Genomic DNA, 12,773 nt, shown 5'->3' with positions numbered 1-12,773 from the left:
TGCACAACATGACTTCATGTCCACTCCCAGCTGCTCTGTGCTCCACTGTGGACTGATACAACTGATGGTTTCCTGTGTCTCCTCACTTTTGCGGGGCCCTTTTTGAGAAGCCGTTCATGCCACTGATGAAGCTCTAGGATTTCTACAGTTACAGTTGCGGTTTTTGAAACATGTCACTTTCATAAATCCTTCTAACTTGATACATCACTGCCAACACTCTCCCTGAAAACCCACAGAAGAAAATGCTAGGAGGGGAAAAAAAGGGGGGGCTTTTGGGGGCTGGTCTGATCTATTCGCGGCTGCCTAGACATTAGAACATTATTATTACTGTCTGGTGTCAAACTGTTTAGCCGATCACATCTCATTGATGTTCACTGTTCTATAGACTTTGAAAGGAGTAGCCTCAAAACGAAACACTTGTAGTGAACGTTTACCAGTCAACAGATAACTCTAGGAATGCTGGGAAAGAAAGTGGCAGCCATTTTAGACTCACTTACGTATGTGTGTTTGTTGTCAACAGAAACGTGTGAAAGAATTGGAAGAAAGAGAGACAAATATTCTCACCACAACCTCTCTGACTTGAGTCTCATGCCCTTTTATGTCTCTCTCTATCTCCCTGCTTCCTGTCTTTGGCTCCGCCCTTCCTGTCCCGTCCTGTACCTGCCTTGCCCTTTCTCCGATAGAGAGATTCACACATGGAGAACTCTGAGCGTGGGGTATTGTATGTTTAATTCTAGACATCACAGCATTCATTTCGTTCCTTGCTGACCTTCACTCCACCTTCTCTGGCTTTCAGTAGTTTCCCCAGTGCATCATTAAAACCCAGTTCTTCAAGGCCCCCCTAGCGCTGCTTGTTTTTGGACTACTCCTGCCCTACCCACTGCTGATTGTCTGGATCAGATCTGTTCAGTCCAGCAGAAACTGGAAGATTCTCCATTCCAACCTCATCTAAGATGGTGTCTTCCAAATTCTGATGGACTGAACCAGGCAATAAGCAGTGTGTAGGGCGAGGGTGGTGCAAAAACAACTCAAGCAGGGTTTAAAACATCTGTAAAACAAATGTGGTGTTTTTAGCGTTAAAGGGCGCGTTCATTGATTTTGAACTTGCTTTTTTTAGGTCTAATTTGGGTAGTACATGGACAAAAATGCCATTAAACATCCCTCTAAATTTCCTACATTAAAATAGTCCTCTACTTCTAGCTAAAAAAAAAAAAAGGCCTCCGGGTGACATCACATGGAGGAGCCTTCAGTTCAGACTATTGTATGTTGTCTTGTTGTTCACACTATGGACTTTGTAATCATGGTCGACCAGCTTTTGCAGAGCTCTCCCAGACGACATAATGCGAAAATATTATAATCTAGTGAGGTGAGAGGGAAGTTTAAAAGCATTAATGTACATTTACACCCTGATCTAAAGCCATAGAAAGAGAGTTGAAAAATTGTGAAATTGCCCTTTAATGCTTAACTCAAAGGTTAGAATCCAAAGATGCATTTGGCAAAATTTAAACATTTCAACATCATTACAACATATTGTGTGAATCACTTTAAATTTTGCACATTGTTACACGGTGCTACTTTCCACTTTGATGAATATAACTCAATTTTAGCTTTGGATGGTTCACATCTGGCTTTTATTTTTCAAAGGGTAATAAAGTGCTGATTGAGGCATTTACAAATCTTACTATACAGTAAACCGCATTTAAAGAGGTTTGTGGAAGTCAACATCCTTTTATCTTTAAAAGTGCAAAACCTATACTTTAATTTTCCTTCGACAGTGAGATGACTCATAGAGTTTAATCTCCTCTCTTTGCCATTTAACAGTCAGATCTGTGTCCCCAAGTGGTTGAAATTTAGGTTTTGCCTGTTCCTTTGAGAATCCACTGCTAGCCATTTAAAAAAGTCCTCATTTCTGAACGTCTTGCATCTTCCCTGTGTCAGCATCATTAGCAGCCAACGTTTGTTTCCCTTGATAGGTGAAAATTTATCTTGGGGAATAAGTGCAGTCATATTTAAGCAAAATATTCCAGCGCAAATGGGGCTTTTTAAAATGGCTACATTTGACGTTTGAGGGCATCATTAGTTTAAATTGAGTCAATTGTAAGATGCTGTTGGTCAACCTCGCCTGATATGTTTCATCATTTACTGCAAGTCATCTGTGCTCGTTGTTTGGATTTTGTGTCAAACAGTGCATGTTTAAAACACATATCTTTCATTGCATCTAAATCTACCTGTCATTGCCTCTGTATGGTGATGTTGTGTCCAAAGCTTCCATTTGTTTTTTGATGCAATACCAGGCGTTATGTTAAATATAAATGTATCTGCACCTGAACTCAGTTCACGTTGGAAAGGTGGACGTTCGGCTAGAGAAAGGGAAAAGTTAGTGTTACTCATTCTGCTGATTTCTATGATGGGAACAGGTTGGCACAATTGATTTTCATCATAAAACAGTCACACAGGAATTCACAGAGGCAAGAAATGATCCCGCCGTACGCCCCCAGTGTCAGGAAAAAAAGGTAAAATAATTAGTGCAACTTTGTAGGTTAGAGTTATGTGTTTGGCTTTGACAAATAAAACAGAGGCGGGTGATTACGTGGGAGATAGTTGGTAATATCTCGCTGAATGAAATGTGACGCTGCACAAATATCTCCACCCACACTGTTCTGGGCTCCAAGACAATCCACTCTAGGCCCGTCATGGTAACTATCTCTTTGGAGGCATTTAACTCCTTTATACACCCAAGTGCCTGACAACATATTTCTGTGAAATATTTCATTTGTAATTTAGACACGAGTTGTAGTTTGGATTATGACTTCTTGGAAGGTAGTAATGTGAGTTTTAGGCAATGATTTAATTTCAAAAGTGTCCAGGGTCCTAAACACATTCTAACGTCTAAACATTTAAATAAATTAAAGCATTCCCCTTTTCATAATTGATGAAAAATGCCAGAAAGCTATAAGCATCAGGTATTTGTTGGACAAACACTGTCTATTGTTAACAAGGGATGTAAATGTTATTGTATATGCATCTAAATTACAACATTTAATACCCACTTTCCCAATATTCTTGAAAAAAGCTTTAAAAACTTTAAAAACATGTTGTTTTAACGCCGTTTTATGAGTTTATAAAACTATCTTTTGAAGCTCACTGAACTTCAGATAACAGGTTTAGTCAACTCAAGATTTGAAGTTGACTCAAATGTTTAGTCGCGTTACTTGCTCTTTGTTTATCGCAGTTTAGACTCGGTTCTTCTTTTGCAACCCTGTCACGTTCCTAAACAACAGAACTGCGAATGGAATGTCTTTTCGAGGAACGTAATTTTAACCACATTACGTTTCCTGTGAACATGTTGACACGTAACGTAATAAGTTCCAAATATGTTGACACTCAACATATCAATAAATTCTCACCAGACAACGGATTTTTGTCCACGAAAATCGGGGTGTGTTTTCTGCCGTAATACGACATCCTGCAGTTTTTGTGGTTGTGTTTAGGTTACAGCTCATTTGGTTTCATAAACTGTTTATATCATGTTTTACAGTGCATTTGTCTTAAGTTGCTTTACCTAATTTTTGTTTGACAATATACAGTTGACACCGGTTTCTAGTATTTTTAAGAGCAATTAAAGTTAGAGGACGGTTGTTCCCCTCAAATGAATTTAAGTTCTGAGTGATTTTGTGCCCAAGTTAATTGTTTGAGGAGAGGAAGGAGGTTGGATTTACATCCCGGTCACAGTGGACAGCAGAAATGCCTCAACCCAAAGTTTTTCAGAGATCTCAAAGTGCCCCCCTGCACCCAGGCTAAAGAGTCATAAAATAAATGATGAACTGAAAAAGGACACACAGACTACACACTGCACCCTCAGGGCTCAGTCCATGACAAGAGAATTGAGGCGATTAGTAACTGATGTCAGCACAGGGAATAGACTCCGGCTGGATCCACTGCACATGCCGCCTCACTAGGCCAAATGGTCTAAAGGACGTGTGTGTGTGTGTGTGTGTGTGTGTGTGTGTGTGTGTGTGTGTGTGTGTGTGTAAACACACTTGCAGAGGACTCAGACTTTCAGTCTTCCAATTAGGAGCTATAGTGTACGTGGACACACACAATATAGTTGTGAGTGTCTAAATGCTGACAGATGCCGGACTTTTACTTCTCTGCACACAATCTGGTGGCAGTGTTAACACACACACACACACACACACACACACACACACACACACAGAGAGAGAGAGACTTGACCTCCTTTGTGCAAATTTGACAAGTGATTAAATAATGAACTATGCGAAAATAAGATACATTTTTGATCAGGGGCAGGAACTAAGGGGGGGCTCGTGGGGGTGACTGGCCAATATTTACATTTAATGTGATTTTATAGATCCCCATCCCCAGTGGGGAGGGTTGCATCAGGGAGGCCATCCGTGAAAAAAAAAAAAAAAAATGAAGCTCCAAATCCACATGGGGACCAATGATCTGCCGTGGCGACCATGAACTTAGGGGATAAGCCTTTATTTTTGCTGTGGGTTATGTTTGACAACTAAAGACGGACATGAAACGAGATCAACATTCTAACTCTTATTTTTGCCAGGAATTTACATCCTAGAAGATGGCGCGTTTTGTTTAAACCCAGCCATTTTTCATGTGAGGAAAAGCAGATAGACAGTAGACCAATAAATGGAACATTGTAGCATTTGTAGCATTAGGAGTGATGACACATCTACAAATATCCATCTAAATGCACCATAAACAAGACCGACGTCATAATTTTGATTCTTTTACGGTAAAAGGTCCTTTTGCGTTCACTTAGCAAAACAAAACACACGCTGCTGTTAAATAATTTTTACGTCACGATACAGATTTCAGCAACATAACATCAGTGAAGTGGAAAAGAGTCGAGACAGTAATATGTTTCTTGCACAGTCTGGCTGTCAAAACGATTCGAAAGCAGCTAAATCAGGTCAGTTATTGTTCAGAAAATCACCTGCACTACGGAGTTAGCAAAGCGACAATGGAGATTTAATAAGACTTTAATAGATGCAAAATCTTCCTGCCACTGAGAACTCATTTGTTTTGACATGTATTTATAGATTCATATTGAAGTTCCTTTTGCATTCACTGTGAGTGTGTGTCTGTGTTTGTTGCTGATTGGTCCAGCACGTCCGTGTCCATATGGCACGTTGACATCCATTTTGCAACACGGCGTTAATTAACTGGATAATATAAAAAAAAAAAAAAAAAACTGTCACTCCAACTGTGTTGTATTCTTCAATTTTAACCCCTAATTTCCCCACTATGAGCTAGTTTTACCTTCAAACAGTTCCAGATTTTAAACACAGGTTTGACACCTGGGTGTGTCTTGCTAATGTGCACATTGGGAATATTTGAACACACTGTAATGAGGTGCTGATATGCCACACTGACAGCATGCATGTTTAATGTGTCCGTAAATGACCTTATGTTCATGTTTCTCTGTACATATGTGACTGTAGTGCCCACGCTGGTCTGTGGGTGTTCGCCAGTGTGTTGATAATAGTCTGTACGAATGCATGTTTGTGAGTTTGTGCAGTAGGTGAGATATTTTTCATCCGACTTTGCCTTTAGAGAAAGGGAAAGACTTCGTATTGTTAAAATATGGACACCTATAATCAGCCATGCATCACGTCCACGTTGAAATGGTGTGTATGTGTGCGTGTGGTTGTGGTTGTTCTTCAGCTGAAAGTATTCATACATATAAGCCCATGATCAACTATCAGGGGGAAAATAGTTGTGTGTTTGCAGCAGAAACCATTCACACAGAGCCAAGATGAAGCTCCAGCCATCATATCTGAGTAGAGCAGTGTGATTATGAGCAGGTCTAAGTGGAACATAAATGCCATCCAGCTATTATATGAATGTGGTGGTTTTATTTTGTTTTTAGTTTTAATCAACCTGTGGACCCTGGCACAAACCCATGACCAACAAGGTTTTCCAAGAATATGTGATGGTTCCCATGGCTACAAGAGTCACTAGTGACAATCAGGCAATGACTTGACAGGCAATGTGGCACATTGTGGTCAGTAAGGGAGCATCACATGCTAGTTAAATGTTATAAGAACAGTAAATACAAATATTTCAGTTTGCATGATTTGCAGTGCTTATAAATACAGTTAAACCCCCTTAATGGAAGTTTTTTTTAAATTTTTGAATCATGTTTGATTTTTTTTTTGCATTTTTTTTTGATGAAACATTACAAAATTAAATTCTCTTTCAAATAATGAAATTCATTGAACTGAAAAAAGGGTGAATGCAAAGTAGCTCAAACGACTTGTCACTTGTGTAGACGAGTGGTCTCAAAAGTCACATGAACACATGAGCACAGTGAACGTGATTAAATTATTGTAGTAAAAAGCCCCTTCGGTGTCAAAAAGCCCCTTGTGCAATAAATGCTGACGCTTAACGACTTTGTTGTAAATTGGCGCTATATAAATAAAGTTGAATTGAAATAAAGCTGAATTAAGGCACCCGTTTGCGTCGGTGGTTGACGCCTGGAGCTTTCAGTGTAGTCAATTGGAAACCGTGGCCCTTCAGTGATTGACTCGTAAATCCAGGATGTGAGATAAGAAGACAAGAAGTAGGGAGGTCGGAGGTGTTGTATGGTACCAGATGACACATGACTTATCCACTGCAGACTCGGGTTCAACTCACAAAACGATATGCGCTTTATTGATGAGTGTTTACTATATTAAAGGTAGCACCTGCATGTTGTTGTCATGTAAATACACCTGCATGTGCACGATGCAGTTACAGCTGAAACAGTAACTGGCCAAAAAACTACACAAGTCTGCAGTGTTTTCTTCATGGTTTAGATTTTGGTTTGCATTCTGTTTCTGACGCCACTGCAGCCGGGTGATGTCTTTTTAACCAGAAAACAAAAGGCAAAGACTTTCAAAGCGTTTTGGTGCCAACTCTTATGCACACTGTAAACGGGAAATAATGTATTTTAGGATAAATTGGCGTGTTTTTAACCGACTGCCAAGTTGCGATGTATTTCCAGAAGCTTTTAATGTTAACATTTTTCCAGTTCGTCACTCTCTCACCGTGCACAACCTGGTGGAGAGTTTTTTTTTGTTTGTTTTTTTTTCCTACGCTATATTAATATTAATGAGCAGCTTTAACGTCTGTGGCTTTTACAGCTGGACTCTCAATGTTCTACACTTTATGAATATCACGAGGACAATGTCAGCAGCGGCCTTAAAGTTGGTTATGGGTGTGTGTGTGTAGGTCCGTCCAAAGATGTGTGAATGATCTGTGAGTTGTGTGTAGTGTATGTGTAAAGGCTACTGAAATGACACAGCAGTGGGAGAGTCTTAAGAATACACTTGTGTCAGCCTTCTCTTTCTTTCTCCTTTAGCTCTTTGTCTTTTACTCCCCCTGGTTTCCACCTTTTGTCTCTTCTGATGGATGGATGGATGCAGTCTGCAGTAGTGGCTCATGTGAGGTTTGCTCTTATGTAAAAAGGAACCGAAATATCGATCGTTATTAGTCCTGCCGGACTTGCTCCGTTGCATTGGAACTCCGGTGCAGTGTGAGTTGTGTCGTACGCCCTTAGATTGAATGAGATTCCAATCTCTGGCCTCTGACCAGATGACGAGTACCTGCCAGGGGGAAAAGTTGCCAACGCGCCATTCGAGATAAGGCAGGGGGGGGGGAGTCCGGTACTGCACACATAGATACGCAGACACCACTGCATGCGTGAGGATGAATGAGATAAGTGAAGGACAGAGGGGGAAAAGAGGACAGTGGCTTCAGAGCAAACCTAAATACTCAGATACAAAAAAATAAATCTACATAACAATGATAACACTCTGCATTTTCTGTGATCCATCACTTCCAAATAAATTCAACATAAAACCAAAGCATCATCTCTGCTTTAGTTTGTTTCCCTACTCAACTTCCATCTTGTCATTTCTGTCATTCCTCATCTCTGGTCTGTCTCTTCACCAGCTGGATGGTGATGGGGGGAAGCAGTTGTGCACCACTTTTTTTTTTTTTTTCACTATTTTAATTTGTTTTTGACTTAAACCATTAACTTATAGGTTAAAGGGAGACTGTCGTGTAGGTCATCTGCGGTGTGATGAGAATATAGACCATGGCTCCTGTTAGATGGGCAACACGCTGTGATGGGAAATGGAGTAATGGTGTTTCCAAAAGTCAGGCAGTAATATCCTGAAGCGGCTCCACATTTGAAACGGGTTGAAATATAAATGTCATTTCTGTGGTTTAACTGGCTGGAGACCCAAACAACGTTACTGGGGACGGGAAAACTGCTCTGCATGCTGCACCATGGATGTTGTGGGAGGATTACACTCTCTATTAATGTCCTTCCACCGTGTTTTAATGATTTGTCATAATTGTTCTCACTTTTTTACTCAAGCACCACCCGGGAGCAAGAAAGTCAGGGCTGGTCTATGTTTTCATCACCTCACAGTTACGAAAGAAAGTGGAACTTTGGGACGAGGGAAGAGAGAGTTTGTTTGATTCACTACGACAACTTCACAGCTGAGGAGCAGTGGAAGAAATCGGCTAAATATCGTCTCATAAGCATCTCTTTGCTTAGATAAAGTGGACTAAATATAGACGCTCATAATGGCCTGGGAGGCAACAGGGAAAAAGTCGGCTGGCGGCCAGACAGCTGGACAGACGTACTGTCAAAACTGTCTGCTTCAGAGGCAACCGCTCAGCCTTCGTAAACGCTTTTTTATAAAAGACATCCAGAGAGACAAAGGTGATAGACAGCCTGCTCTGTGCGTAGCTGTTAGATGGACAGGTTGTAGAGGCCGAGAAGACGAAACAGTGGCAGGGAAAAGGTGTAACCTATCAGTTTAGAATGTCAACCAGTCAAAAACGATACGTTTTCATTTAAGCCATGAACTAATCCAATGTGTTTGTCCTTCTTCTGGGTTTTGCTCTGTTGTCATCATCGGCCTCACCTCACCATGCTTCAGAAGACATGCTTATTCCTACTCTTATTACCTGTAAGTAGAAGATTTCACATCGGGACTAATTCCTTTCTCAGCCCATTGTTTGTTTCTTTTGACTGTCTTTTGGATTTTTTGGGTTAAAATGCTGTCTTGTTTTGCTGCATTCTGTTTGACCTGTTCCATATAAAAGTACAAATAAAATCCTCTGTCATCACCAGACAAGTAGAAAGTCTGGGATGCTGGAGACATGTCTCAGAGACTAGCGCTGAGTGTCTCCATCACCTGGTGCATGGGCTGGGATTTATTCGGGGAGGCTACACCATCCCAGCCTGATGCTCTTAAATTAACCTATTACTTTTAAGGAACAGTAATATATAATATGTCATTTTTGACAAGTAACTTCCCCAACACAGGGATTCAGTAGAGAAATGCTTAAATGCATATCGACTGTCAGACGGCTTACATCACTTCAGAGTTTCAGAAACAGAAAAGCCCTTGATAGAGTGTTGTTCTCTAGATCTGAGCCGTTTAGTCCCAAAAACCCCTATGTCAGCCTTTCGAACTGTCATTACCATCCCGCACACATCTGCCCGCACCATTAATGGCAGAGGAGCAGCTGCTGGTTAAAGATTTTAGGAAAGCACATTGTTCCTTTAAACTCCCTGTGCAAGTTTTTGAAACTTGGGATGTAACAGTCTCACTGTGTGTTATCAGACATGAACCTCTTCCCTGTGAGCTGCTTTAAGTGCAGCCTTAGTTTAAAAGTGAATTGTGTTTATTTGGCTTTGCCCGTTTAGCATGTGTCCCCCAAAATGGTCGCTATAATTCACTGTTATCTTCTCCGCCGAGTGGCTGCGTGTTAAGCAGTTCTAATGAAGAGCTGTTATAGCACAAGTACACACACACACACACACACACAACCATACCTGTTAAAACACTTTGCCCCAAGCTCACCTGCAAATCCCTACAGAGAATTTCAGGGAAAAAAAAAAAAAACCTGCTTCTCCAGCTGTCTTCAAAGCATCTGAAAATTTCCTCCAAATCCGCAGCACAGACCTAACTGAGTGGAACAGTCATCACATGCCAATGCTTCGAGAAAAGCAGCCACCCTGAGGTTCTTTGACCCTGCCAGAAATTGCTTCTTTAAACTGAGGAACAGACTTAATTAAATGGCAACAACATCACTTTTAGTTTCATATTTGATCCTGAATGTACATGCCTGTGCTAAACGTGCTACCAATGTGCTTAGGGATGCAGATATACTCTATACACACCGTCTAACCTATATGCATTATAAAGTTATTCGACTTATTTGAAACAAGTCCCTCATACAACCTGATAAATAACTTTTTACTCCAACATGAAGCTGATTTCCCAAGTGTATCTATGGCAAATGTTTTTAATAATTTTATAAAGTTATATTTTATTATATATTATCTGATTGTCATTATGAATCTGTTGATATATCCTACTCCTCGTTCCCATATGTGTGTTATTACGTTGTTTCCTGTAAGCTGCCATCGAAAAACAAAGCACGTACGCAGTCACCAGTGACATCACAGAGTAGCAGCTGCACATGTGCACAGAGACATGAACTCGCATATATACATACACACACATCTTTAGCCCAAGGATGTTTACTGCAAGATGAGAGAGGGATTTAGAAGATTCCTACAGTCCTGCAGAGTCAGTGTGTCTATGCTCTCTCTCTCTCTCTCTCTCTACCTCTACCTCTCTCCTGTATCCCGCCAATCTCTCCTTCCCTTGCTGGGTCTACTTCTAAACCCTGTGATACGCAGATGAAAGTTTGTTTGGGCTTCGCCCGCAGCCTCCTCTGGAGCTACCGCTGTCATCCTGAAGTGACTGACTGCCTGTCTGACTGCAGCGCCCGGCTGGGGATGGCTCGAGGATATTTGAGCTATCCAGCTGCCATCCGGCTGGCTGAGGCAGTTCTTGCCATAATGCAAGAGGTTCTGTCAATCCCTCGACAAGCGAAACAAATGTCGTTGCCCTTGTTTGATTGGATGCCTTAAGGTTGCCCCCGTTGACACGCCGGCCTTCTACTAAAATAAATGCAACTCCCTAAGCCTGCATCACTTTCCAGTAAAAGAACAATGCTGGTAGCTTAGAAATTGTTGCTGGGTGATTGATTCTGTCAGAGGTGCATATTTGTTCGACAGTACGTCCTTGGGGGCTTTAGAAATACTAAACGTCAGAAGAATTAAGACAACAACATTGACTAGTGTTTCAACATGGATTCCAGATCTAAAACAGGAAATGCAGTGGTGTATCGGCTTTAAAAATCGCGCGGTTTGTCACCCATCTATCCACCCCGAACCCCCCCATGAGAAAATGACACCAACAACTACCACTTTTTGGTCCGTCATATTTACTACAGCCACTACATGACATTAAAGTACCTCAAGTATCTATAGTAATAAATTTACCAGTCCACCAGTAGGTAGTAGGTGGTCTATTAAACCATAAGTATGGACATAATCGTTACTGCTTATTTAATAGCGTGGCCCAAATGGCTTCCTGTGCAACTAAACTTAATTTGCAATTTCAGTTTTTTAGGGAATATAATCAGTGAATGGTTATGTTCCGATTTGTAAATTCATTATTTACTACATTCACTAACACAATTAGGTTGCGAGAGGTTTTGCAGGAGTATAAAGTGCAGGACTCGTATGCTACCAAACCTGTTTTCTTAAAAAAATACGTTCCCACGCATCTAAACTGCAAACGCAATTTCTAAGGGGCTAGAGAAAAGACAGTGAATGTGTTTAAAAGCGACTTGTTTTGTGTTAAACGACGATACGTTATATTTTCCTGTATTACGCAAGCCGTCGATCTTCCTCTGACCCTAACCAGCCGCCTAAGCACAACCATAAAATGCTTTAATAACACTGTAGTCACACAAATTGGACGTTGTAATGCAGGATCGCATATGACGGCAGACACTGAACCCAGATATTTTGCTCCAAGATCAGACAATTTGGCGAACGAAAACACTTTGTCTGGTAAGATTTTCTTGATATGTTCGGTATCAATGCATTTGTTGTATAGGAACGTAATTTTTAGGAGACAGTTTTGAAGCTACAGTCCCATGTGTAGTTTAGCTTCTTAGCATTAGAGAAAGATTGAGCTCTTGTTTTAAAACAAGTAAGTGCAATATGTGAAAGGTGGGTCCTATATTTTTCTCTATAAAGCCAAACATGTACAAGTTTAATAATGTTGTAGTGAGACAAAGCTCCATTTGGCAGATTAAAATATGTTATGTTAACATATCTTTAATATTAAAGTTAATCTATAAATTGTAATCAATTTGCATTTAAGCTTAAAGAGTAAACTAGTTTCTAGGAGATATCGAACGATGGCTTCATCAAATGCCGTCGCCTAGTGAGTGACGGTTAAACTAGCTCGTTTCCATTGCAAACAATTGTTGGTGCTTTTTACAAAGACCTAATGATAAACTTGAGTTGAAACACAAAAATTCACCCTCCATATATCAGAAATACAGACTAATGAAGTTCAGTAATCGGTTTCACTAAAGGGAAACCCAGCCTTTGTAAAATAAACCCTTCAGATTCTCATGACGTCTAATTTATCAAACGGGCAACAATTAAAAAGCACTTTTTTGCTTGATTTCACCAAACGTAGCCCCACTTTGCTGCACTTTATTCCCTTCTCCTCCTACTGCCAGTCTCCCAGGCTCTGTAAAAGTGCCCCCTCTTACGCTCATCAAGGTTTAAGCTCTCAGGACACTGTGGACGTATCACTCGGCTTGCTGTTAATGTTGCCGAGGGCACAGAGTTG

At 40.7% G+C, this 12,773-nt stretch overlaps 1 protein-coding gene across 13 annotated transcripts in view; it reads left to right on the top strand.

The window, feature by feature from the left end:
- The window catches only part of ptprt (protein tyrosine phosphatase receptor type T), a 284,214-nt gene that overhangs the window by 197,939 nt on the left and 73,502 nt on the right, over window positions 1–12,773 (top strand). For 4 of the 13 annotated variants that reach the window (XM_067505363.1, XM_067505361.1, XM_067505367.1 and 1 more), the window contains 2 exons: window positions 684–716; window positions 8,979–9,008. The exons of 3 other annotated variants lie outside the window; for them this stretch is intronic. In XM_067505363.1, the coding sequence (XP_067361464.1) occupies window positions 684–716; window positions 8,979–9,008 (63 nt within the window). The remainder of the gene's footprint in view (window positions 1–683; window positions 717–8,978; window positions 9,009–12,773) is intronic. 6 more of the 13 variants (XM_067505365.1, XM_067505369.1, XM_067505372.1 and 3 more) reach the window with 3 other exon arrangements.

Source organism: Channa argus, chromosome 5, assembly GCF_033026475.1.
Source record: "Channa argus isolate prfri chromosome 5, Channa argus male v1.0, whole genome shotgun sequence".
Classification (NCBI taxonomy): Eukaryota; Metazoa; Chordata; class Actinopteri; order Anabantiformes; family Channidae; genus Channa; species Channa argus.
The sequence above is the reverse complement of the archived record's forward strand: the minus strand, read 5'-3'. Positions and strand labels throughout refer to the sequence as shown.